We start from the raw sequence: 27,136 nt of genomic DNA, 5'->3' as shown, positions 1-27,136 counted from the left end.
CTTTTTTTTTTTTTTTTTTTATCAACTGGTGGCAGAAAGTTAAACAGATTTGTAAATTACTTCTATAAAAAAATCTTAATACATCCAGTACGTATTAGCTGCTTAATACTACAGAGGAAATTATTTTCCGTTTGGAACACAGAGCTCTCTGCTGACATCACGAGCACAGTGCTCTCTGCTGACATCTCTGTCCATTTTAAGAACTGTCCAGAGTAGGAGGAAATCCCCATAGCAAACATATGTTGCTCTGGACAGTTCCTAAAATGGACAGAGATGTCAGCAGAGAGCACTGTACCCGTGATGTCAGTAGAGAGCTCGGTGTTCCAAAAAGAAAATAATTTCCTCTGTAGTGTTCAGCTAAGTACTGGAAAACAAATCTTAATTATTCCAGTACTTATTAGCTACTGAAGTTGAGTTTTACTTTTCTGTCTGACCACAGTGCTCTCTGCTGACACCTCTGTCTGTCTCAGGAACTGTCCAGAGTAGAAGCAAATCCCCATAGCAAACCTATCCTGCTCCAGACAGTTCCTGAGACAGACAGAGGGGTCAGCAGAGAGCACTGTGGTCAGACAGAAAAGAATAACTCAACTTCAGCAGCTGATAAGTACTGGAGGTTAAGATTTTTTTAATAGAAGTAATTTACAAATCTGTTTAACTTTCTGGCACCAGTTGATTTAAAAAAAAAAAAAAAGTTTTCCCCCGGAGTACCCCTTTATCTCGGATCTGCTTCCTCTATACCCGGAATATCACTCCCAACACCACATCTGAAAAGGTGACCCCTTACCTCCGAGCAGGGAGTAAGGGTGGATAAGACTAGGCTGGGTTCCCATTACGTTTTACCCCATACGGGAGCGCATACGGCAGGGGAGAGCTAAAAACGTGCGCTCCCGTATGCCTTTCTATGCGCTCCTGTATGTAATTCATTTCAATGAGCCGACCGCAGTGAAACGTTTGGTCCGGTCGGCTCATTTTTGCCCCGTATACGCTTTTTCATCTGGATCTAAAACCGTGGTCGACCACGATTTTAGGTGCGGGGAAAAAAGCGCATATGGCGCAAAAATCAGCCAACCGGACCGAACGTTTCACTGCGGTCGGCTCATTGAAATGAATTACATACAGGAGCGCATAGAAAGGCATACGGGAGCGCGAGGTTTTAGCTCTCCCCTGCCGTATGCGCCCACGCCTAATCAAGGCTTTTCAATAAAAAAATAAGGTCTCCCCATTTTAGAAAGTTATGTCCTCTCCACAGGATAGAGGATGACTGGACGATCAGTCGGGGTGTGACCATTGGGAGCCTCGCTGATCCGAAGAAAAAAGGAAAACTGTAGAGAAGAATGAATGAAGCAGACCAGCAATCAGAACTTCTAGCTTTCTTGTGATCGTCCCATTGGTCAGATCCCCACCGATCCATTAGTATCTCCTGCCCTGTAGATAGGGGATAACTTTCGGAAATGAGAATACCTCTATAACACCATGAACTATAGGAACGGTAGACGTCATGTAGGCGACACCAATCATCTTTCCATTATTATTCCATTATCATACATTATAATCCCATTGGGAGCCTCAACCATCCCACAAAAGTTTTTCTGTTCTTAAAACAGTCTAGAGAGATATATTTGACACATAAATAACCCTTCAAGTTAATTCAGTAGCTTTTATTATTTACTAGCTGAGTACCTGGCAATGACCGGTCTTCCAACCTAAACCTTGTGGGAGAGGAAAAGCAACAATGGTGCTCATGTCCCCAAACTCATATCTTGTCCTCATATCCCGTCCCCATATCCCACTCCCATTTCCCAACTGCATATCCTGACCTCATATCCCGACCTCACGTCTGATCTTCATATCAAGTCCTCATATCCCTGACCCCATATTCCTTCTTCACATCCAGACCTTATATCCTGTCCTCATATCCTTGACCCCATATCCAGTCCTCATATCCCGTCCTCATATCCTGTCCTCATATCCTTGACCCCATATGCTGTCCTCATATCCCTGACCCCATATCCCGACCTCATATTCCGTCCTCACATCTTGTCCTTGTATCCCAACCTCATATCTTGTCCTCATATCCTAACCTTATATACTGTCCTCAGGTGAGGCTGAGCTTTGATGAAGAGATTGAAGGCCAAAAAATAGTAAGGGGCGTGTCTTATGGGAGGACGCGTGGCTTGAAAGCCAACCAACACATTCACCTGGAGATGCGGAGCTTATGGTGTAAGATAGAGCTGAGCTGTGATCGAAGGACCTGTGATGTGGGTGTATTGGGCGGTGTTTTCAGCCTTGAGCTGAAACTAAAAAAAGGGCCAAATATAGAAGGGTGTGGCTTGTGGGAAGGGTGTGGCTTGCAAGCTGGACTGACACATTCACCAGGAGATGCAGAGTGGAGCTTGTGAAGTAAGGCAGCGGAAGTCCCATAGACTTGCATAGGACTTTAGACAACAACATCATAGAAAGTAAGGAAATTACCTTATTAGACCTTGTGGTATATGTCCGGCAAACGCCGGCAGCACCGTGATCATCCCAAGAGACCTCATCCTCTCCACAATCTTGTTCTGGGATTAGACATGAAATAAAAACATTTATTATCATCAGATTTAAATATTCTTAAAATTATTTGACAGTTCAGTCCCCTGACGGAACGGCCATTATTGGCTCTTCATTGGGTGGTCCAGTGGTCCCCAATCCAGTCCTCAAGGCCCTCCAACGTTCTAGGTTCAGTGACTCCGTTGGCATAGAACAGGGAAAATTGAAAACCTGGACTGTAGGTGGAGCCTGGAGGACTGGGTGGGCCAAGAGGACTGGTGAGGACTTGTGAGAATTGGTCCCCAACCCCAATGAATTGTATTGGTCAAGTGGCTCTGTAATGGATGAGATAAAATGTCTATTTCAGAATATGCTTTCAAAAATGGCGATACACTAACTCACTGCCCCTCCCATTGTGTTTGAAACTTTGGCCGTGATTTACTAAGAGTGGAGTGTAGGTTTTGTTGTGTTTTTTTGCTGTAAACACAACAAATAAATTGCGCCAGAAATCCTGTCTGTGCCAGAATTTGCACCAGAATTGAAAAAGCCCCGACTAACTCTCCATTTTGCTAAGAAAACCCGAAAAGGGGGTGTGGTCGTTGGGGAAAGGGGGCGTGGTCACCAAAAAGGGGCGTGTTTCTGACATTTTCCCAAAAACAAACATATTTATTAAGGTTTCCACAGAAAATGTGGTGGATTTCAGCTCTGGAAAACCCGACAGATCAGAGCTGCTAAAAAAACAGCAAAATGTAGGGAAACCTTAGTAAATACCGTGGAAAATAAATTGTAGGGAATTAAAACCCACAAAGAAACCAACACAACACTCTTAGTAAATAAGGGCCTTTCTGTCGTATGGTCCATGCGACCGAATTTAGGCGCAAAACCAAACAAAAAGAGTAGAAATCCTGTTAGTAAATGAGGGCTGATGGTCCTCATTTACTCACGGCATTCCTCTTTTTGTCGGATTGTGCACCTAAATTCTGTGTAAATTCTGAAAGTGGGACAGAAAAAACCTGACAGAATCAGAAACACTCAGAGTGAAAAAAATTTAAAATAAATTACAAATTGGGTGTTTTTTGGGAAAAGAGACGTGTTCCCTACATTTTATCCAAAATCACCCGTCTTTTCTGAAAACCACTCCGAAATTAATGTGAATTTTCTGGTAAGAAAACCATACACATGTATAAAGTTTCCAAAAGCGGAGTAAATTAGTAACTACCATGGAAAAAAAAGGTCGGAACAGCAAAAATAAAAACACAACAAAACCTACACTTCAGGGCTAAAGTGTATAAGATGGCGACTCCAGAGAGAGCTTCACCCAAGATGATAAGACCCAAATGCTGGAGGAGGAACACCTGCAGATTCATGACGTACAGCTTTGCACACGGAACATTGTTACAGATTATAAAAACCCTTGTAACAGATTTAAATACAGGAAGTATCATTTGCTGAACTTTGAGTCGAGTGATTTTCTTCTCTCGTGCATGCACTGATCCTGATACTTACCTGGCAGGGGGCAGATACTCATCTGGTATCGGGTCCGATTCTGATCCATTTCAGCTCTACCACCTGACACTGCTTCAGAATAGAGTGTGTGGGCATATCCCGGTGAGTGACGTTAGTAGCTGCGCCCACGCATTTCATGTACTCAGACTTTACTGCAGTGTTACAACAGTCTTAGAGAACTATTTTCCCTATATTGCCACTGGTGGGAGTTGACTATTGCTGTCCACAACATCTCCCGTCCCACCGCTTTCTGAAAATAACACTTCTTGAAGACACACATTCACTGTCCATCTTATTAGGTAAACTGGATATTTTGCATCACCGATGCAGGTAAATGGGAATATAACAGCGCTGTCCACAACCAAGGAAAGTAATTATTTTTCTTTATTAAAACATGTAACGCGTTTCAAGGACGCCCCGTCCTCTTCCTCAGATGTCTGAGGAAGAGGACGGAGCGTCCTTGAAACGCGTTACATGTTTTAATAAAGAAAAAGTATTACTTTCCTTGGTTGTGGACAGCGCTGTTATATTCCCATTTACCTGCATCGGTGGTGCAAAATATCCAGTTTTCCTATTCCCACGCTGTATGCGAGGGCAGGTCTAGCTGCAGTCCAAAGTGGTCCGTCTATCCCAGGATCCACACATCCATCCGAGAGGGAAAAAAACGTCACACCCATACGAGCGTTGTGCCTCCATTCAGCACAACTAAATCCGGTGAGTCCTCCCGAAAATTGGGGCCTGTCCGGTCATCACACTGTTCTTCACAGGGAGCGCTTTTTGTCTTTCTTCTCCTTTAGTCATCTTATTGGGTAACTGTTCAATTACTTGTTACGCAAATATCTAATCGGCCAATCACATGGCGGCAATTTAATGCATTTTGGCATGTAGACATGGTCAAGACATCTTGATGAAGTTCAAACCGAGCATAAGAACGGGGAAGAAAGAGGATTATAGAGGATTGGGTGCTGGTCAATTGCCATCTAAACGAACGCCAGGTGCAGCAGGGGGTCCCCAGCGGCGGGACCACCGTGATCAGACATCTTATCCCCTATTCTTTTGATAGGGGATAAGATGTCTAGGGGCGGAGTACCCCTTTAAATCCTGATGTAAACCTCCTGAATGGAGGCCATGATGACAACCTATCGGTGTAGGACACCACATGGATTATCTATGGACATTACCTGCAGGGAGAGCTGCTTCTGCATCCAGTCGGAGGACAGCGGACCACCCCAAGTGTGAATATTCCCCATACGACCCCACGCCAGAAAAGCAGGACCGGTGAAAAAGTCATCGATCTCCGACTGAGTTAATCCCAAAGTCAAGAATACCTAAAATTACAAGGAAAAAAAACAAACAGGTTTGTATAATGTAAATATTTACTGAACTGTAATGTGTCAGGATCATACGGATAAATCATACGGATAAATCATACGGGTAAACAGAGGTATCCAGACCTGTCTATACTGTCTGCTCCTTATGGAAAGTTTTTCTATATAAATCTATTAAAACGGTTCGGGAGATACCATAAGTGTGAACACCTGGAGACCATCTGCTCCCCTACAATGTTCTGTGGTTTCCATAAAATTGAGAAGAATCTCGCAGCAGCAACAAGGTGGTGAAACCTCGGAGCTAAAGGAGACAAGAGTCTGAATGTGGAGCAGATGTTTGACGGGAACTGACGGTCGGTTCAAAACACAGGGTTATAGTGCAGGTGAACCAGATTACATCCAGAGGGGGAGTGGCTGCCTTCTTAGCTACCTACCTGGCTACCTGCCTACATAGCTACCTACCTGGCTACCTACCTACATAGCTACCTACGTGGCTACCTATCTACATAGCTACCTACCTGGCTACCTATCTACATAGCTACCTACCTGGCTACCTACCTACCTGGCTACCTACCTACATAGCTCCCTACCTGGCTACCTATCTACATAGCTACCTACCTGGCTACCTACATAGCTACCTACCTGGCTACCTACCTACATGGCTACCTACCTGGCTCCCTATCTACATAGTTACCTACTTATGTACCTGGCTACCTACCTACTTACTTAACTATGCACTAACCTATCTACATAGCTACCTACTTATCTATTTAACTACTTGGCTACCTACTTAAATACATAGCTACATATCTATCTACCTGGCTACCTACCTACTTATTTATTTACCAACCTAACTACTTACCTGGCTACCTACCTACATAGCTACCTACCTACATATCTATCTAACTACCTGGCTACCTACCTACTTACCTAGCTGTAGGACATACCTACTTGCCTACTGTGGGGAATAAACTTACTGAAGTGGGGAACCAACAAGATGAGGAGATTGAGTTTTGGCGGGAAGTTTCGTCATGGCGGTCTGAGCCGGATGGAGAAGAGAAGGGCGATGGATGTAGAAGAGGACAATGCCGATCAGAGAAGACATCAGCTGGGAGTCACTTGATATATGGGTAGGGGGGAGGGTTAGAGTGTTGCCGCACACGTGCAGGGCGAGGGGAGGTGGGAGGCTGGTTGTCGCCCTGATACAGCACCAGGGGCGCAGAGGGCACTAGGTACGCCTCTGCCAGCATCCCTGCCTCCATCGCTTCTGCACTGATTTGCCCGCCCACCTCATGAATATTCATGGGCAGTTCCAGCTAAAAGATACTTTATTGTAATCCAGTTATAAACATTATTTAGATTCATAAGGCAGGGAGAGGAGGAAGAGGCTGAATGTCACTGAGCACTTGGGGTTCAGAAACGCGCGCAGCAATTATATTCATTATATTCTGCATATTCTGAAAAATGGGCATAATGGAGCCGCAGAGTGGTGAAAGGTACAAACTATTGTCTTCAGTGTCACCCGCACTACAAGCCTGGACCAACAGGTCAATGATACGGATGACAGAACCGAGATATAAAATCTGCAGACATCACAGTAAGAAATCACTCATATTGTCACATACAGTCTGATATAATCCTGTACTGCCACCTAGTGTTAGAAAGTAGAACTGTGTGGATCAAATATCTATCCCATTATTTCTATCTATCTCATATCTATCTATCTCATATCTATATCATATCTATCTATCTATCTCATATCTATCTCATTATCTATCTCATATCTATCTATCTATCTCATATCTATCTCATATCTATATCATATCTATCTATCTATCTATCTCATATCTATCTATCTATCCCATATCTATTTATCTATCTATCTATCCCATATTTATATATCTGTCTGTCTGTCTGTCTATCTCATATCTATCTCATATCTATCTATCTATCTATCTATCCATCCCATATCTATCTATCTATCTATCTATCTATCTATCTGTCTGTCTGTCTATTTATCTCATATCTATCTCATATCTATCTATCTCTCATATCTAACTAGCAGAAAAAATATCTCTCCACAGCACCATGCAGCAAACAAGTGTAGATTTATTCCATAAAAAGTGTCATTACAAAAAGCAGCAACGTTTCAGTCAACTCAACCTGACCTGCTTGAGAAAGGTCAGGTTGAGCTGACTGAAACGTTGCTGCTTTTTGTAATGACACTTTTTATGGAATAAATCTACACTTGTTTGCTGCATGGTGTTCTGGAGAGATATTTTTTCTGCTTGAAGGATGATTCCCTGACCAGGGTTCCAGAATCCGTGGGCACCTGTGTATTTCTATTTCTTCTATTGAATTGGATGTGCTGTTCTTCTACTACTTCTATCTATCTATCTCTCATATCTACCTATCTCATATCTATCTATCTCTCTCATACAGTGGGGATCAAAAGTTTGGGCACCCCAGGTAAAAATGTGTATTAATGTGCATAAAGAAGCAAAAGAAAGATGGAAAAATCTCCAAAAAGCATCAAATTACAGATTAGACATTTTTATAATATGTCAACAAAAGTTAGATTTTATTTCCATTATTTACACTTTCAAAATAACACAAAACAAAAAAATGGCGTCTGCAAAAGTTTGTGCACCCTGCAGAGTTAATATCTTGTACTGCCCCCTTTGGCAAGTATCACAGCTTGTAAACGCTTTTTGTAGCCAGCCAAGAGTCTTTCCATTCTTGTTTGAGGTATCTTTGCCCATTCTTCCTTACAAAAGTCTTCCAGTTCTTTGAGATTTCTGGGCTGTCTGTCACGCACTACTCTTTTAAGGTCTATCCATAGATTTTCAATTATGTTGAGGTCAGGAGATTGTGAAGGCCATGGCAAAACCTTCAGTTTACGCCTCTTGATGTAACCCCAGTGGATTTCGAGGTGTGTTTAGGATCATTATTGTCACGATGCCGGCTGGCAGGTAGTGGACCCTCTGTGCCAGAGAGGGATTGGCGTGGACCGTGCTAGTGGACCGGTTCTAAGCCACTACTGGTTTTCACCAGAGCCCGCCGCAAAGCGGGATGGTCTTGCTGCGGCGGTAGTGACCAGGTCGTATCCACTAGCAACGGCTCACCTCTCTGGCTGCTGAAGATAGGCGCGGTACAAGGGAGTAGGCAGAAGCAAGGTCGGACGTAGCAGAAGGTCGGGGCAGGCAGCAAGGATCGTAGTCAGGGGCAACGGCAGAAGGTCTGGAAACACAGGCAAGGAACACACAAGGAACGCTTTCACTGGCACTAAGGCAACAAGATCCGGCAAGGGAGTGCAAGGGAAGTGAGGTAATATAGGGAAGTGCACAGGTGAAAACCCTAATTGGAACCACTGCGCCAATCAGCGGCGCAGTGGCCCTTTAAATCGCAGAGACCCGGCGCGCGCGCGCCCTAGGGAGCGGGGCCGCGCGCGCCGGGACAGAACAGACGGGGAGCGAGTCAGGTAGGGAAGCCGGGGTGCGCATCGCGAGCGGGCGCTACCCGCATCGCGAATCGCATCCCGGCTGGCAGCAGGATCGCAGCGCCCCGGGTCAGAGGACGTGACCGGAGCGCTGCAGCGGAGGAAGTGAAGCGAGCGCTCCGGGGAGGAGCGGGGACCCGGAGCGCTCGGCGTAACAGTACCCCCCCCCTTGGGTCTCCCCCTCTTCTTGGAGCCTGAGAACCTGAGGAGCAGACTTTTGTCAAGGATGTTGTCCTCAGGTTCCCAGGATCTCTCTTCAGGACCACAACCCTCCCAGTCAACTAAAAAAAAATTTTTCCCTCTGACCTTTTTGGCAGCCAAAATTTCCTTGACCGAGAAGACGTCCGAGGAGCCGGAAACAGGAGTGGGAGGAACAGATTTGGGAGAAAAACGGTTGAGGATGAGTGGTTTGAGAAGAGAGACGTGAAAGGCATTAGGGATACGAAGAGAAGGAGGAAGAAGAAGTTTATAAGAGACAGGATTGATTTGACACAAAATTTTGAAAGGACCAAGATAGCGTGGTCCCAACTTGTAGCTAGGGACACGGAAGCGGACATATTTAGCGGAGAGCCATACCTTGTCTCCAGGGGAAAAAACGGGGGGAGCTCTTCTCTTCTTATCCGCGAACCTCTTCATGCGTGAAGAAGCCTGTAAAAGAGAATTTTGGGTCTCTCTCCATATAATGGAAAGGTCACGAGAAATTTCATCCACAGCGGGCAGACCAGAGGGCAAGGGGGTAGGGAGGGGGGGAAGAGGGTGACGGCCGTACACCACGAAAAATGGGGATTTGGAGGAAGATTCAGAGACCCTGAAGTTATACGAAAATTCGGCCCAAGGAAGGAGATCTGCCCAGTCATCCTGGCGGGAGGAAACAAAATGTCGCAAATAATCACCCAGGATCTGGTTAATTCTTTCTACTTGTCCATTGGACTGGGGATGATATGCAGAGGAAAAATTTAATTTAATCTTGAGTTGTTTACAGAGAGCCCTCCAGAATTTAGACACGAATTGGACCCCTCTATCCGAGACAATCTGCGTAGGCAACCCGTGAAGACGAAAAATGTGTACAAAAAATTGTTTAGCCAACTGAGGCGCAGAAGGAAGACCAGGAAGAGGGATGAAATGTGCCATTTTGGAGAATCGATCAACGACCACCCAAATAACGGTGTTGCCACGGGAAGGGGGTAAATCAGTAATAAAATCCATACCAATCAGAGACCAAGGCTGTTCGGGGACAGGCAGAGGATGAAGAAAACCAGCGGGCTTCTGGCGAGGAGTCTTATCCCGGGCACAGATAGTGCAGGCTCGCACAAAGTCCCCAACATCCGTCTCCAGAGTCGGCCACCAATAGAAGCGGGAGATGAGTTGCACAGATTTCTTGATGCCCGCATGACCTGCGAGATGGGAGGAGTGACCCCATTTGAGGATTCCGAGGCGTTGGCGTGGAGAAACAAAGGTCTTTCCTGGAGGAGTCTGCCTGATGGAGGCAGGAGAAGTGGAGATCAGGCAGTCAGGTGGAATGATGTGTTGCGGAGGGAGATCAACTTCTGAGGCATCCGAGGAACGAGAGAGAGCATCGGCCCTAATGTTCTTATCGGCAGGACGAAAGTGAATCTCAAAATTAAATCGGGCAAAGAACAGAGACCACCGGGCCTGGCGAGGATTCAGCCGTTGGGCCGACTGGAGGTAGGAGAGGTTCTTGTGGTCGGTGTAGATAATAACAGGAAATCTTGATCCCTCCAGCAGATGCCTCCATTCCTCAAGTGCTAATTTAATGGCTAGAAGCTCTCGATCCCCGATGGAGTAGTTCCTCTCCGCTGGAGAGAAGGTCCTAGAGAAAAAACCACAAGTGACAGCATGCCCGGAAGGATTTTTTTGTAGAAGAACAGCTCCAGCTCCTACTGAGGAGGCATCAACCTCCAATAGGAAGGGTTTGGAAGGGTCAGGTCTGGAGAGCACGGGAGCCGAAGAAAAGGCAGACTTGAGTCGTTTAAAGGAGTCTTCTGCTTGAGGAGGCCAGGACTTGGGATCAGCATTTTTCTTGGTTAAAGCCACGATAGGAGCCACAATGGTAGAAAAATGTGGAATAAATTGCCTGTAATAATTGGCGAACCCCAAAAAGCGTTGGATAGCACGGAGTCCGGAGGGGCGTGGCCAATTTAAGACGGCAGAGAGTTTGTCTGGATCCATCTGTAGTCCCTGGCCAGAGACCAAATATCCTAGAAAAGGAAGAGATTGGCATTCAAACAGACATTTCTCAATTTTGGCATAGAGTTGGTTGTCACGAAGTCTCTGAAGAACCATACGGACATGCTGGCGGTGTTCTTCTAGATTGGCAGAAAAAATTAGGATATCGTCCAGATATACCACAACACAGGAGTATAATAGATCACGAAAAATTTCATTGACAAAGTCTTGGAAGACGGCAGGGGCATTACACAGTCCAAAGGGCATGACCAGATACTCAAAGTGTCCATCTCTGGTGTTAAATGCCGTTTTCCACTCGTCCCCCTCTCTGATGCGGATGAGGTTATAGGCGCCTCTTAAGTCCAATTTAGTGAAGATGTGGGCACCTTGGAGGCGATCAAAGAGTTCAGAGATGAGGGGTAAGGGGTAGCGGTTCTTAACCGTGATTTTATTAAGACCGCGGTAGTCAATGCAAGGACGTAGGGAGCCATCTTTTTTGGACACAAAGAAAAATCCGGCTCCGGCAGGAGAGGAGGATTTACGGATAAAGCCCTTTTTTAGATTCTCCTGGACGTATTCGGACATGGCAAGAGTCTCTGGGGCAGAGAGAGGATAAATTCTGCCCCGGGGTGGAGTAGTACCCGGGAGGAGGTCGATAGGGCAATCATAAGGCCTGTGAGGAGGTAGAGTCTCAGCTTGTTTTTTGCAGAAAACATCCGCGAAGTCCATATAGGCCTTAGGGAGACCGGTTACTGGAGGAACCACAGAGTTACGGCAAGGGTTACTGGGAACCGGTTTTAGACAGTTCTTGGAACAAGAGGACCCCCAACTCTTGATCTCCCCAGTGGACCAATCCAGGGTTGGGGAATGAAGTTGAAGCCAGGGAAGTCCAAGGAGAATCTCCGAGGTGCAATTGGGGAGGACCAAAAGTTCAATCCTCTCATGATGAGATCCGATGCTCATAAGAAGGGGCTCCGTGCGGAAACGTATGGTACAGTCTAATCTTTCATTATTTACACAATTGATGTAGAGGGGTCTGGCGAGACCGGTCACTGGGATGTTGAACCTGTTGACGAGAGAGGCCAAAATAAAATTTCCTGCAGATCCAGAGTCCAAGAAAGCCACTGTAGAGAAGGAGAAGGCAGAGGCAGACAACCGCACAGGCACAGTAAGACGTGGAGAAGCAGAGTAGACATCAAGGACTGTCTCACCTTTGTGCGGAGTCAGCGTACGTCTTTCCAGGCGGGGAGGACGGATAGGACAATCCCTCAGGAAGTGTTCGGTACTAGCACAGTACAGGCAGAGGTTCTCCATACGGCGTCGTGTCCTCTCTTGGGGTGTCAGGCGAGACCGGTCGACCTGCATAGCCTCCACGGCGGGGGGCACAGGAACAGATTGCAGGGGACCAGAGGAGAGAGGAGCCGAGGAGACGAAACGCCTCGTGCGAACAGAGTCCATATCTTGGCGGAGTTCCTGACGCCTTTCAGAAAAACGCATGTCAATGCGAGTGGCTAGGTGAATAAGTTCATGTAGATTAGCAGGAATTTCTCGTGCGGCCAGAACATCTTTAATGTTGCTGGATAGGCCTTTTTTGAAGGTCGCGCAGAGGGCCTCATTATTCCAGGACAATTCTGAAGCAAGTGTACGGAATTGTACGGCGTACTCGCCAACGGAAGAATTACCCTGGACCAGGTTCAACAGGGCAGTCTCAGCAGAAGAGGCTCGGGCAGGTTCCTCAAAGACACTTCGGATTTCCGAGAAGAAGGAGTGTACAGAGGCAGTGACGGGGTCATTGCGGTCCCAGAGCGGTGTGGCCCATGACAGGGCTTTTCCGGACAGAAGACTGACTACGAAAGCCACCTTAGACCTTTCAGTGGGAAACAGGTCCGACATCATCTCCAGATGCAGGGAACATTGGGAGAGAAAGCCACGGCAAAACTTAGAGTCCCCATCAAATTTATCTGGCAAGGATAAGCGTATCCCAGGAGCGGCCACTCGCTGCGGAGGAGGTGCAGGAGCTGGCGGAGGAGATGACTGCTGAAGCTGTGGTAGCAACTGTTGTAGCATAACGGTCAGTTGAGACAGCTGTTGGCCTTGTTGCGCTATCTGTTGTGACTGCTGGGCGACCACCGTGGTGAGGTCAGCGACAACTGGCAGAGGAACTTCAGCGGGATCCATGGCCGGATCTACTGTCACGATGCCGGCTGGCAGGTAGTGGACCCTCTGTGCCAGAGAGGGATTGGCGTGGACCGTGCTAGTGGACCGGTTCTAAGCCACTACTGGTTTTCACCAGAGCCCGCCGCAAAGCGGGATGGTCTTGCTGCGGCGGTAGTGACCAGGTCGTATCCACTAGCAACGGCTCACCTCTCTGGCTGCTGAAGATAGGCGCGGTACAAGGGAGTAGGCAGAAGCAAGGTCGGACGTAGCAGAAGGTCGGGGCAGGCAGCAAGGATCGTAGTCAGGGGCAACGGCAGAAGGTCTGGAAACACAGGCAAGGAACACACAAGGAACGCTTTCACTGGCACTAAGGCAACAAGATCCGGCAAGGGAGTGCAAGGGAAGTGAGGTAATATAGGGAAGTGCACAGGTGAAAACCCTAATTGGAACCACTGCGCCAATCAGCGGCGCAGTGGCCCTTTAAATCGCAGAGACCCGGCGCGCGCGCGCCCTAGGGAGCGGGGCCGCGCGCGCCGGGACAGAACAGACGGGGAGCGAGTCAGGTAGGGAAGCCGGGGTGCGCATCGCGAGCGGGCGCTACCCGCATCGCGAATCGCATCCCGGCTGGCAGCAGGATCGCAGCGCCCCGGGTCAGAGGACGTGACCGGAGCGCTGCAGCGGAGGAAGTGAAGCGAGCGCTCCGGGGAGGAGCGGGGACCCGGAGCGCTCGGCGTAACAATTATCCATTTGTAGAAGCCATCCTCTCTTTAACTTCAGCTTTTTCACAGATGGCATCAAGTTAGCATCCAAAATTTTCTGAAATTTTATTGAATCCATTTTTCCTTCTACTCGTGAGATGTTCCCTGTTCCCCTGGCTGCAATACAACCCCAAAGCATGATTGATCCACCCCCATGCTTAACAGTTGGACAGAGGTTCTTTTCATTAAGTTCTGTTCCCCTTCTTCTCCAAACGTACCTTTGCTCATTCCGGCCAAAAAGTTCAATTTTAACTTCATTGGTCCACAGAACTTGTTTCCAAAATGCATCAGGCTTGTCTATATGTTCATTTGCAAAGTTCAAACGCTGATTTTTGTGGTGAGGACGTAGAAGAGGTTTTCTTCTGATGACTCTTCCATGAAGACTATATTTGTACAAGTATCTCTTTATAGTGGAATAGTGTACCACAACTCCAGTGTCTGCCAGATTTTTCTGGATGGATTGTGCAGTCAAACGTGGGTTTTGAATTGTTTTTCTCACAATCCTGCGAGCTGTTCTGTCTGATATTTTTCTTAGTCTTCCAGATCTTGCTTTCATTTCCACTGTTCCTGATGACTGCCATTTCTTAATTACATTCCGAACAGAGGATATTGACATCTGAAAACGTTTTGCTATCTTCTTATAGCCTTCTCCAGCTTTGTGAGCGTAAACTATTTTCAGTTTCAGATTTCTAGACAACTGCTTAGAAGAACCCATGGTGTTGATTGTTGGGGCAAGGTCAGATGAGTCTGGGCATTTAAAATCTTTGAGATTGACATCACTTGGTCTTTTCAGATGATGATTGAGAACAATCAATGACACTGGCAGGTCTCAGCTTTGCAAAGGGGGCAGTGCATGCTATAAATTCTGCAGGGTGCCCAAACTTTTGCAGTCGCCATTTTTTTGTTTTCTGTTATTTTGAAAGTCTAAATGATGGAAATAAAATCTAACTTTTGTTGACATATTATAAGAATGTCTAATCTGTAATTTGATGCCTTTTGGAGATTTTTCCATCTTTCCTTGGCTTCTTTATGCACATTAATACTAATTTTTACCTGGGGTGCCCAAACTTTTGATCCCCACTGTATCTATCTATCTATCTATCTATCTCATATCTATCAATCTCATATCTATCTATCTCATATCTATCTCATATCTATCTATCTATCTCAGATCTATCTATCTATGGTTCATTTTATATCAAATCTCAGTGCAATCTATGGAAAGCTGCACCAAGCAGCCATTCTGTGTCATAACAAACCATATAATAATACTAATGCTTAGGATTTATTCTGGTGGTCTTACCCGCTGCCATATGGCCTCCTGGCCTGTGAATGCGAGGGGCATGTTGATTCCATTAAGCGCCATCCAGTCAATCTCTTTCTCCCATCTGGCCCAGTCCCACCACACAAATGAGTAACTGGAGGTGCAGACATTCTGATAGTATCGAAACCTGTAAGAAGAAAAAGGTCCGTCAGATGGAGAACAGACAGGGGGAAGATGAACACTCAGGAAATGAACAGACAGGGGGAAGATGAACACTCAGGAGAGGAACAGACAGGGGAAGATGAACACTCAGGAGAGGAACAGACAGGGGGAAGATGAACACTCAGGAGATGAACAGGCAGGAGGAAGATGAACACTCAGGAGAGGAACAGACAAGGGGAAAATGAACACTCAGGAGATGAACAGACAGGGGGAAGATGAACACTCAGGAGATGAACAGACGGGGAAGATGAACACTCAGGAGATCAACAGGCAGGAGGAAGATGAACGCTCAGGAGATAAAGAGACAGGAGGAAGATGAACACTCAGGAGATGAACATACAAGAGGAAGATGAACACTTAGGAGATAAAGAGACAGGAGGAAGACGAACACTCAGGAGATGAACAGACAGTAGGAAGATGAACACTCAGGAGATGAACAGACAGGAGGAGCATGAACACTCAGAAGATGAACAGGCAGGGGGAAGATGAACACTCAGGAGATGAACAGGCAGGGGGAAGATGAACACTCAGGAGATAAAGAGACAGGAGGAAGATTAACACTCAGGAGATGAACAGACAGGAGGAAGATGAACACTCAGGAGATGAACAGGCAGGAGGAAGATGAACACTCAGGAGATAAAGAGACAGGAGGAAGATGAACACTCAGGAGATGAACAGACAGGAGGAGGATGAACACTTAGGAGATAAAGAGACAGGAGGAAGATGAACACTCAGGAGATGAACAGACAGGAGGAGCATGAACACTCAGAAGATGAACAGGCAGGGGGAAGATGAACACTCAGGAGATGAACAGGCAGGGGGAAGATGAACACTCAGGAGATAAAGAGACAGGAGGAAGATTAACACTCAGGAGATGAACAGACAGGAGGAAGATGAACACTAAGGAAATGAACAGACGGGGAAGATGAACACTAAGAAGCTGAACAGGCAGGGGGAAGATGAACACTCAGGAGATAAAGAGACAGGAGGAAGATTAACACTCAGGAGATGAACAGACAGGAGGAAGATGAACACTCAGGAGATGAACAGGCAGGAGGAAGATGAACACTCAGGAGATAAAGAGACAGGAGGAAGATGAACACTCAGGAGATGAACAGACAGGAGGAAGATGAACACTTAGGAGATAAAGAGACAGGAGGAAGATGAACACTCGGGAGATGAACAGACAGGAGGAAGATGAACACTCAGGAGATGAACAGACAGGAGGAGCATGAACACTCAGAAGATGAACAGGCAGGGGGAAGATGAACACTCAGGAGATGAACAGGCAGGGGGAAGATGAACACTCAGGAGATAAAGAGACAGGAGGAAGATTAACACTCAGGAGATGAACAGACAGGAGGAAGATGAACACTAAGGAAATGAACAGACGGGGAAGATGAACACTAAGAAGCTGAACAGGCAGGAGGAGGATGAACACTCAGGAGATGAACAGGCATGAGAAAAATGAACACTCAGGAGATAAAGAGACAAGAGGAAGATGAACACTCAAGAGATGAACAGGCAGGAGGAAGATGAACACTCAGGAGATGAATAGACAGGAGGAAGATGAACACTCAAGAGATGAACAGGCAGGAGGAAGATGAACACTCAGTAGATGAACAGGGATTGGGGACCGCTTTCCTGGACTGGGAAAGTCTCCCAGCAGAGGTCCCTAACCCAGTCCCAGCAGAGGTCCCCCACCCAGTCCTAGCAGAGGTCCCCAACCCAGTCCCAGCAGAGGTCCCTAACCCAGTCCTAGCAGAGGTCCCCAACCCAGTCCCAGCAGAGGTCCCTAACCCAGTCCCAGCAGAGGTCCCCCACCCAGTCCTAGCAGAGGTCCCCAACCCAGTCCCAACAGGGGTCTCCAACCCAATCCCAGCAGTGGTCCCCAACCAAGTCCCAGCAGAGGTCCCCAACCCAGTCCTAGCAGAGGTCCCCAAAGCCGTCCCTGCAGAGGTCCCCAACCCAGTCCCTGCAGAGGTCTCCAACCCAGTCCCTGCAGAGGTCTCCAACCAAGTCCCTGCAGAGGTCTCCAACCCAGTCCCTGCAGAGGTCCCCAACCCAGTTCCAGCAGACGTCCCCAACCCAGTCCCTGCAGAGGTCTCCAACCCAGTCCCAGCAGAGGTCTCCAACCCAGTCCAGGAAAGCGGTCCCCAACCCAGTGCCAGCAGAGGTCCCCAACCCAGTCCCAACAGAGGTCCCCAACCCAGTCCCAGCAGAGGTCTTCATCCCAGTCCCAGCAGAGGTCCCCAACCCAGTCCTAGCAGAGGTCTCCAACCCAGTCCCAACAGAGGTCCCCCAACCTAGTCCCAACAGAGGTCCCCAACCCAGTCCCAGCAGAGGTCCCCAACCCAGTCCCAGCAGAGGTCTCCAACCAAGTCCCAGTAGAGGTCTCCAAACTCAGTCCCAGCAGAGGTCCCCAACCCAGTTCCAGCAGAGGTCCTCAACCCAGTCCCAGCAGAGGTCTCCAACTCAGTCCCAGCAGAGGTCCCCAACTCAGTCCCAGCAGAGGTCCCTAACCCAGTCCCAGCAGAGGGGCCGGGGCATGCTGAAGAACTCTCCTGGTCAGACACTTATGTGGAAGTGAGAACACAAAATGTAAATAAACAATTTAGAAAAACATTAGTTTAAAAAATGTATTAAAAAATGCATATACATAATAAGTTATATATTTTATATATATATATATATATATATATATATATATATATATTTATATGCATTTTTGTATTTATTATTTTTTAAATATTTATTACTTATTATTTTCTAATTATAAATGTTTTAATGTATTATTTTCTTTTATTTTCTTATATTAAATAATTATGAATTCATGTTAATTAATGTAATGTCTTGGATTGTAGGTATTTAATCTGTACCATGTCACTCGCACCTGATGAAGAGGCCAGAACGGGCCCGGAAACCTGTCGTACATAGTTAAATAAAATAGTATTTTTTTCTTTTGATTTTATGAAAATTTGCTGGCAGCGTCCATCTATCCCTAGGGAGGAGGGTGGAATTGTTTGGAATATTATTCCCTTTCATGTTTTGTGACTCTAAAGAGTTAAACCAAGGTTTGTCGAGAGGCGATATCTGTCTCCAGATGTCAATAAAATCCTTCAAAGACGCCGAGGTCTAATGACCAGCGGGAGGCCAGGAAGTTACAGCTAACACTTCCAGATGTCCCATTACTAGAACGTGAATTTTAGGCTTGATGTGAGCTCCATATACTCGGAGGAATAGGACTTTATGTCCAAAAGAAAATATTTTCCCCAATTATCAGAATAAGGGATTACAAGGTGATCAGTGGAGGTCCGACCGACCAGCGGGCCATTCATTCTCTATGGAGCTTCCCCAAACCAGTCCTCAACCCAGCAGAGGTCCCCAACCCAGTCCCAGCAGCGGTCTCCAACCCAGTTCCAGCAGAGGTCTGCAACCCAGTCCCAGCAGAGGTCCCCAACCCAGTCCCAGCAGAGGTACCTAACCCAGTCCCAGCAGAGGTCCCCATCCCAGTCCCAGCAGAGGTCCCTAACCCAGTCCCAGCAGAGGTCCCTAACCCAGTCCCAGCAGAGGTCCCCCACCCAGTCCTAGCAGAGGTCCCCAACCCAGTCCCAGCAGAGGTCCCTAACCCAGTCCTAGCAGAGGTCCCCAACCCAGTCCCAGCAGAGGTCCCTAACCCAGTCCCAGCAGAGGTCCCCCACCCAGTCCTAGCAGAGGTCCCCAACCCAGTCCCAACAGGGGTCTCCAACCCAATCCCAGCAGTGGTCCCCAACCAAGTCCCAGCAGAGGTCCCCAACCCAGTCCTAGCAGAGGTCCCCAAAGCCGTCCCTGCAGAGGTCCCCAACCCAGTCCCTGCAGAGGTCTCCAACCCAGTCCCTGCAGAGGTCTCCAACCCAGTCCCTGCAGAGGTCCCCAACCAAGTCCCTGCAGAGGTCTCCAACCAAGTCCCTGCAGAGGTCTCCAACCCAGTCCCTGCAGAGGTCCCCAACCCAGTTCCAGCAGACGTCCCCAACCCAGTCCCTGCAGAGGTCTCCAACCCAGTCCCAGCAGAGGTCTCCAACCCAGTCCAGGAAAGCGGTCCCCAACCCAGTGCCAGCAGAGGTCCCCAACCCAGTCCCAACAGAGGTCCCCAACCCAGTCCCAGCAGAGGTCTTCATCCCAGTCCCAGCAGAGGTCCCCAACCCAGTCCTAGCAGAGGTCTCCAACCCAGTCCCAACAGAGGTCCCCCAACCTAGTCCCAACAGAGGTCCCCAACCCAGTCCCAGCAGAGGTCCCCAACCCAGTCCCAGCAGAGGTCTCCAACCAAGTCCCAGTAGAGGTCTCCAAACTCAGTCCCAGCAGAGGTCCCCAACCCAGTTCCAGCAGAGGTCCTCAACCCAGTCCCAGCAGAGGTCTCCAACTCAGTCCCAGCAGAGGTCCCCAACTCAGTCCCAGCAGAGGTCCCTAACCCAGTCCCAGCAGAGGTCCCCAACCCAGTCCCAGCAGAGGTCCCCAACCCAGTCCAAGCAGAGGTCTCCAACCCAGTCCCAGCAGAGGTCCCCAAACCAGTCCCAGCAGAGATCTCATAACCAGTACTGTTGCAAAACTACAACTCCCAGCATTCCCGGACAGCCATCGCCAACCAGGGTGCCTCCAGCTGTTGCAAAACTACAACTCTCAGCATGCCCGGACAGCCGTTGGCTGTCCGGGCATGCTGGGAGTTGTAGTTTTGCAACAGCTGGAGGAACTCTGGTTCAGAAACATGGGTCCGGAGAATTGCGTGGCAGATGGTCGCTTACCAGCTCCGGTTATGTGCCGACATACACAACAATGGACAACACGTAATGATGATTATAAAAAGTCCCTCAGGCATAGCAAGTACAAGCAATGATAAGGTTATATACCACGGGATTAACCCTTGCATATCAACAGCAAGACACTTGTAAATAATATGTATATATAAATATAAAAATAAAATACACATACTCAAAATTCCTTCTTAAAGTAAAAGTAAATATAAAGTTTTATATATATATATATATATATATATATATATATATATATATATATGTACTAATTATAATCAATATATATTACAAAGATCATAGCTTTTATATTTGTCTGTTTTTTTGTAACATATATTGGTTATAATTAGCATCTATAACTTTATATTTATTTTTACTTTAAGAAGGAATTTTGTATATGTGTATTTTATTTTTCTACTTATATATACATATTAATTTACAAGTGTCTTGCTGTTGATAAGTAAGGGTTAATTCCGTTGTATATAACCTGATCATTGCTTGTACTTGTCAAAAAGGGGGGGGGGGGGGGGGATAGTCAGGGGTCAAGTCCTGAGGAATAAAGTGTATGGACTAACCCAAGATTTCCATTCAAGGGCTGGTGCAGGACTCCAGCTAATGGGTGTTACTGCTGTGAAAAAAATGCAGGAACTCAGTTCCCACGCGTTCCTGCAGGACTTGAGCCCTGGGAATGGCCATAGGAAGTGCTCTAAAACGTAACTTTTACTTGTTTTTGGCTAAAATACACCAATTCTGTGACCCAATAAAATATACAGATATGATCTGATGCCAGTTGCACCAATTATGTAAATAGCCAAACGCGTTTCCACTGCATAAAGCAGCTTCCTCAGGGGAACAATAGTAGTGGTACAATCAATTATCTCCTTGACATCTAGTCTGATGAGTCAAACGTCAGAATAATCAAAGATACAGCGAAGCCATGGGGTCCGACTATACTGTTTTAGTAGATATGCATAGTGCTTCAATCAATCAATCACCTATAGACAGACACTAAAGATTAAAGGGGTACTCCCCTGGAAAACATTTTCTTTTAAATCAACTGGTGCTAGAAAGTTAAACGGATTTGTAAAGTATTTCTATTAAAAAAAATCTTAATCCTTCCAGTACTTATCAGCAGCTGTATACTACAGGAAGTTATTTTCTTTTTCAATTTCTTTTCTGTCTGACCACAGTGCTCTCTGCTGACACCTCTGTTCATTTCCGGAACTGTCCAGAGTAGAAGCAAATCCCCATAGCAAACCTATCCTTCTCTGGACAGTTCCTGACATGGACAGAGGTGTCAGCAGAGAGCACTGTGGTCAGACAGAAAGGAAATAAAAAAAAAGAACTTCCTGTGGAGCATACAGCAGCTCATAAGTACTGAAAGCATTAAGATTTTTATATCGAAATAATTTACAAATCTGTTTAACTTTCTGGCACCAGTTGATTTAAAAGAAAATGTTTTCCAGTGGAGTGCCCCTTTAAATTCTTAAATCAGGTCCATCACAGCATGGTATAAATAATTTAGAAACAGTACATGATATGTAACAAATACCAGACTGGCTAGTTTCCTGAGGGCAACTTCCAGTCCCTTTAGGGTGCGTTTAGGTGTCCGGTATGTCACAGATATGAGCGGGCCCGTGGGCTACCTACAGTGGTAGGGAGCCTGCTTGCTTGTACTTGGTATCCCTGAGGAAGCTGCGCTTGCACAGGGAAACGCGTTGCATCTTGGTTAATAAAGAATCTTATCTCAAGTCACCGCACCTGTATTGTCTCCGTTAAAGGGGTACTCCGGTGGAAAACTTTTTTCTTTTAAATCAACTGGTGCCAGAAAGTTAAACATATTTGCTAATTACTTCTATTACAAAATCTTAATCCTTCCAGTACTTATTAGCTGCTGAATGCTACAGAGGAAATTCCTTTCTTTTTGGAACACTGATGACATCATGAACACAGTGCTCTCTGCTGACATCTCTGTCCATTTTAGCAACCAAGCATGGCAGATGTATGCTAAGGGCAGCATGGTGGCTTAGTGGTTAGCACTGCTGCCTTGCAGTGCTGGGGACTTGGGTTCAAATCCCACTAAGGACAACAATAAATAAAGCGTTATTATTATTATTATAATAACGTCAGCAGAGAGAACTGTGCTCATGATGTCATCAGAGAACATTCCAAAAAGAAAAGAATTTCCTCTGTAGTATTCAGCAGCTAATGAGTACAGGAAGGATTAAGATTTTTTAATAGAAGTAATTTACAAATATGTTTAACTTTCTGCCACCAGTTGATTTAAATTAAAAAAGGTTTTCACCGGAGTACCCCTTTAAGGTCAGTGCCACGCAAATTCCTGTTACCTCAGAATTTTTGCCCTGCTATATCTAAAAATTGGTGGGAGTCTCAATATCGAGACCACGACTAATCCGATTGTTTGAGATGTCTGTGTGGCGGGTCAAAAGTTTTCTAAGTGACAGCTCCACTTCAATTAAATTTTTGGGGTGTTAAATGGGTACTGTCACCTTCAAAGGGACATATCAAAAGTTCTGACCAGTCTGGGTCTCAGTGCTGAGACCTTCACCAATCAGCAGAACAATCCGGGAGAAGCGCTCGGTATTACGGCTCGTGGTGACCTCGCTGTTGTATAGACCTATAATGGAGCAATAAGACAAAGATCACTTCTCCCGGCTCGTTTTCTTGATCGGTATGTGCCTACGGGGCTGGTTTGTAAGCCGGTATGGGTATCGGCAATGAGCGCCAGTCAAAACTTTTGACATGTCCCTGTGTAAGTGAAAGTCCTAGTTTCGCAACCCTGCCCAAAAAAAAGGACCCCCACATGGCAAGAACTTGCTACGTATCAGACTGGGCTGCCTAGCGTAGGGGTTTTATCCACACAGGGTGTTTTTGGTTTTTGGTTTTAATATGGACTAATTAAATTTTGGACTTTTAATTTTTTTCTACCAAATGTTTTTTTTTTTTTTTTTGGGGGGGGGGGGGGGGGGCAGGAACTGAAAAAGGGCACTTATTATTATTTAAATAAATGCCCACATAATGATGCCAGACCAGCCCCAGGGCACTTATAGGAGGAACATCAAAAGGGCCGGGGCTCAAGCCCCCTTTCTAGTCAACCTGTGCCCGTCCCTGGCCAGTCCCTAATTTTATGTCACTCAGAAGCTTTAGTGTACACAATAGCGATGTTCTAGAATCTGCTTTCCATTAGATGTAACACTATTCGCCCCCCGGGGGACTCTCTTTAGCTTCTTGCAGCATTATAGCGGCACATCTGTAATTCAGTCAATGACCCCCGCGAAGTCTTAATTCAGAAGAATGAATGTATTTAGGAGTCCACATGGGGCACTTTATTTTACTAGTACATGTCACGGGCTGCTGATGGTTACTCGGGACTACGGGGACATCTGCACGTGTGGTCATCTCTCCATCAACAATGACATCTGGTGCCCCCTCTTTTTAAGATCGGGGGGCCCACAGCAGTCAGTCTCTTGTCCATAATAACTCTACTTATCAATAAACTGCAGTCATTGAGCTTGGACTCCATATTGTTGAGTGGATTAGGCAGTGGCTGAGGGACAACAGAGGGTTGTAGTCAATGGAGAATATTCAGAGCGCGGTCTTGTCACCAGTGGGGGCCTCAGGGATCTGTACTGGGACCAATATTGTTTAATATCTTCATTAGTGATATCGCAAAAGGTCTCGATGGTTTTGGTCTTTTTGCTGATGACACAAAGATATGTAACAGGGTTGATGTTCCTGGAGGATCCGCCAAATGGAAAAGGATTTAGGAAAACTAGAAGAATGGTCAGAACTCTGGACGCTGGATGTTAATGGGGATAAGTGCAAGATAATGAACCTGGGGCGTAAAAACCCTCGGGCAGAATATAGAACATGTGACACAGTCCTGACCTCAGTATCTGAGGAGAGGGATTTAGGAAAAATTATTACAGAAGACTTAAAGGTAGGAAAACAATGTAATAGAGCAGAAGGAAACGCTAGTAGAATGCTTGGATGTATAGGGAGAGGTATAAGCAGTAGAAAGAGAGAAGAGCTCATGGATGTATAGGGAGAGGTATAAGCAGTAGAGAGAGAAGTGCTCATGGGTGTATAGAGAAATCTATAAGCAGTAGAAAGAGAGAAGTGCCATTGGGTGTATAGGGAGAGGTATAAGCAGTAGAAAGAGAGAAGTGCTCATGGATGTATAGGGAGAGGTATAAGCGGTATAGAGAGAGAAGTGCTCATGGATGTATAGAGAAATCTATAAGCAGTAGAAAGAGAGAAGTGCTCATGGGTGTATAGAGAGAGGTATAAGCAGGAGAAAGAGAGAAGTGCTCATGGGTGTAAAGAGAGAGGTATAAGCAGTAGAAACAGAGAAGTGCTCATGGATGTATAGAGAAATCTATAAGCAGTAGAAAGAGAGAAGTGCTCCTGGGTGTATAGAGAAATCTATAAGCAGTAGAAAGAGAGAAGTGCTCATGGATGTAAAGAGAGAGGTATAAGCAGTAGAAACCGAGAAGTGCTCATGGATGTATAGAGAAATCTATAAGCAGTAGAAAGAAAGAAGTGCTCATGGATGTAAAGAGAGAGGTATAATCAGTAGAGAGAAGTGCTCATGGATGTATAGGGAGAGGTATAATCAGTAGGGAGAGAAGTGCTCATGCCGCAGTACAGAACACTGGTGAGACCTCACTTGGAGTATTGTGCGCAGTACTGGAGGCCGTATCTCCAGAAGGATATAGATACTCTAGAGAGAGTTTAGAGAAGATACTAAACTAGTACATGGATTGCAGGATAAAACTTATCAGGAAAGATTAAAGGACCTTAACATGTATAGAAGAAAGAAGAGACAGGGGGATATGATAGAGACTTTTATATACATAAAGGGAATCAACACGGGAAAGGAGGAGCGGAGATTTAAAAGAAGAAAAACTACCACAAGAGGACATAGTGTTATATATAGAGGACATAGTGTTATATAGAGGACATGGTGGTATATAGAGGACATAGTGTTATATATAGATGACATAGTGTTATATATAGAGGACATAGTGTTATATATATAGAGGACATAGTGTTATATATAGAGGACATAGTGTTATATAGAGGACATGGTGTTATATAGAGGACATAGTGTTATATATAGAGGACATAGTGTTATATAGAGGACATGGTGTTATATAGAGGACATAGTGTTATATATAGAGGACATAGTGTTATATAGAGGACATGGTGTTATATAGAGGACATAGTGTTATATATAGAGGACATAGTGTTATATAGAGGACATGGTGTTATATAGAGGACATAGTGTTATATATAGAGGACATAGTGTTATATATAGAGGACATGGTGTTATATAGAGGACATGGCGTTATATAGAGGATATAGTGTTATATATAGAGGACATAGTGTTATATATAGAGGACATGGTGTTATATATAGAGGACATAGTGTTATATAGAGGACATAGTGTTATATAGAGGACATAGTGTTATATAGAGGACATAGTATTAAATTAGAGGGGAAAGGTTTCTGCAGTAATGTCAGGAAGTATTTCTTTACTGAGAGAGTAGTGGATACATGGAATAGCCTTCCTGCAGAAGTGGTCGCTGCAAATACAGTGAAGGATTTTAAACATGCATGGGATAAGCATAAGGCTATCCTTCATATAAGATAGGGATAAGCATAAGGCTATCCTTCATATAAGATAGGGATAGACATAAGGCTATCCTTCATATAAGATAGGAATAGGCATAAGGCTATCCTTCACATAAGATAGGGATAGGTATAAGGCTATCCTTCATATAAGATAGAGATAGGTATAAGGCTATCCTTCATATAAGATACGGATAAGCATAAGGCAATCCTTCATATAAGATACGGATAAGCATAAGGCTATCCTTCATATAAGATACGGATAAGCATAAGGCTATCCTTCATATAAGATAGGGATAAGCATAAGGCTATCCTTCATATAAGATAGGAATAAGCATAAGGCAATCCTTCATATAAGATAGGAATAAGCATAAGGCAATCCTTCATATAAGATAGGGATAAGCATAAGGCTATCCTTCATATAAGATAGAGATAGGTATAAGGCTATCCTTCATATAAGATAGAGATAGGTATAAGGCTATCCTTCATATAAGATAGAGATAGGTATAAGGCTATCCTTCATATAAGATATAGATAGGCATAAGGCTATCCTTCATATAAGATAGGGATAGGTATAAGGTTATCCTTCATATAAGATAGGGATAGGTATAAGGCTATCCTTCATATAAGATAGGAATGGGTATAAGGCTATCCTTCATATAAGATAGGGATAGGTATAAGGCTATCCTTCATATAAGATAGGAATGGGTATAAGGCTATCCTTCATATAAGATAGGAATGGGTATAAGGCTATCCTTCATATAAGATAGGAATGGGTATAAGGCTATCCTTCATATAAGATAGAGATAAGCATAAGGCTATCCTTCATATAAGATAGAGATAAGCATAAGGCTATCCTCCATATAAGATAGAGTCAGGGACTATTGATAGGACTCAGATTATTGGGCAGACTAGATGGGTGAAATGGTTCTTATCTGCCGACACATTCTATGTTTCTATGTTTCTATGTTTCCTTATAGACATGAAAGTGACTTATGGAAAACAAAGCAGCTTTTGAACAAGTATGAGGAAGTAACGTTCGTATGACTCTTCTAAGTGTATTTATAGAAAGTAATGTGATAGAATATTTTGTAGGCTAAAGAGGAATAACAAAAACCTAGATAACCTTACACAGATCACCAGTCATAATAATTCTTTATTTATATAGCGCACACAGATTCCATAGCGCTGTACACTTTAAGCTAGGCCAGGATCCCAGAGAGGTGGCCAGTAACACAGAAGGACCT

At 45.4% G+C, this 27,136-nt stretch overlaps 1 protein-coding gene across 2 annotated transcripts in view; it reads right to left on the bottom strand.

The window, feature by feature from the left end:
- NAGLU (N-acetyl-alpha-glucosaminidase) overlaps positions 1 to 27,136 on the bottom strand; it is a 37,355-nt gene that overhangs the window by 7,620 nt on the left and 2,599 nt on the right. For both annotated transcript variants that reach the window (XR_008849214.1, XM_056547978.1), the window contains exons 2-4: positions 15,268 to 15,415; positions 5,217 to 5,363; positions 2,473 to 2,558 (exon numbers count right to left, since the gene is read on the bottom strand). Coding sequence is in view for 1 of the 2 variants with exons in the window: in XM_056547978.1 (XP_056403953.1) it covers positions 2,473 to 2,558; positions 5,217 to 5,363; positions 15,268 to 15,415 (381 nt within the window). In the remaining variant the exon portion in view is untranslated. The remainder of the gene's footprint in view (positions 1 to 2,472; positions 2,559 to 5,216; positions 5,364 to 15,267; positions 15,416 to 27,136) is intronic.

This window comes from Hyla sarda, chromosome 12 (genome assembly GCF_029499605.1).
Source record: "Hyla sarda isolate aHylSar1 chromosome 12, aHylSar1.hap1, whole genome shotgun sequence".
Classification (NCBI taxonomy): Eukaryota; Metazoa; Chordata; class Amphibia; order Anura; family Hylidae; genus Hyla; species Hyla sarda.
Note: the sequence above shows the minus strand (reverse complement) of the source record. Positions and strands in the feature narration are given on the sequence as shown.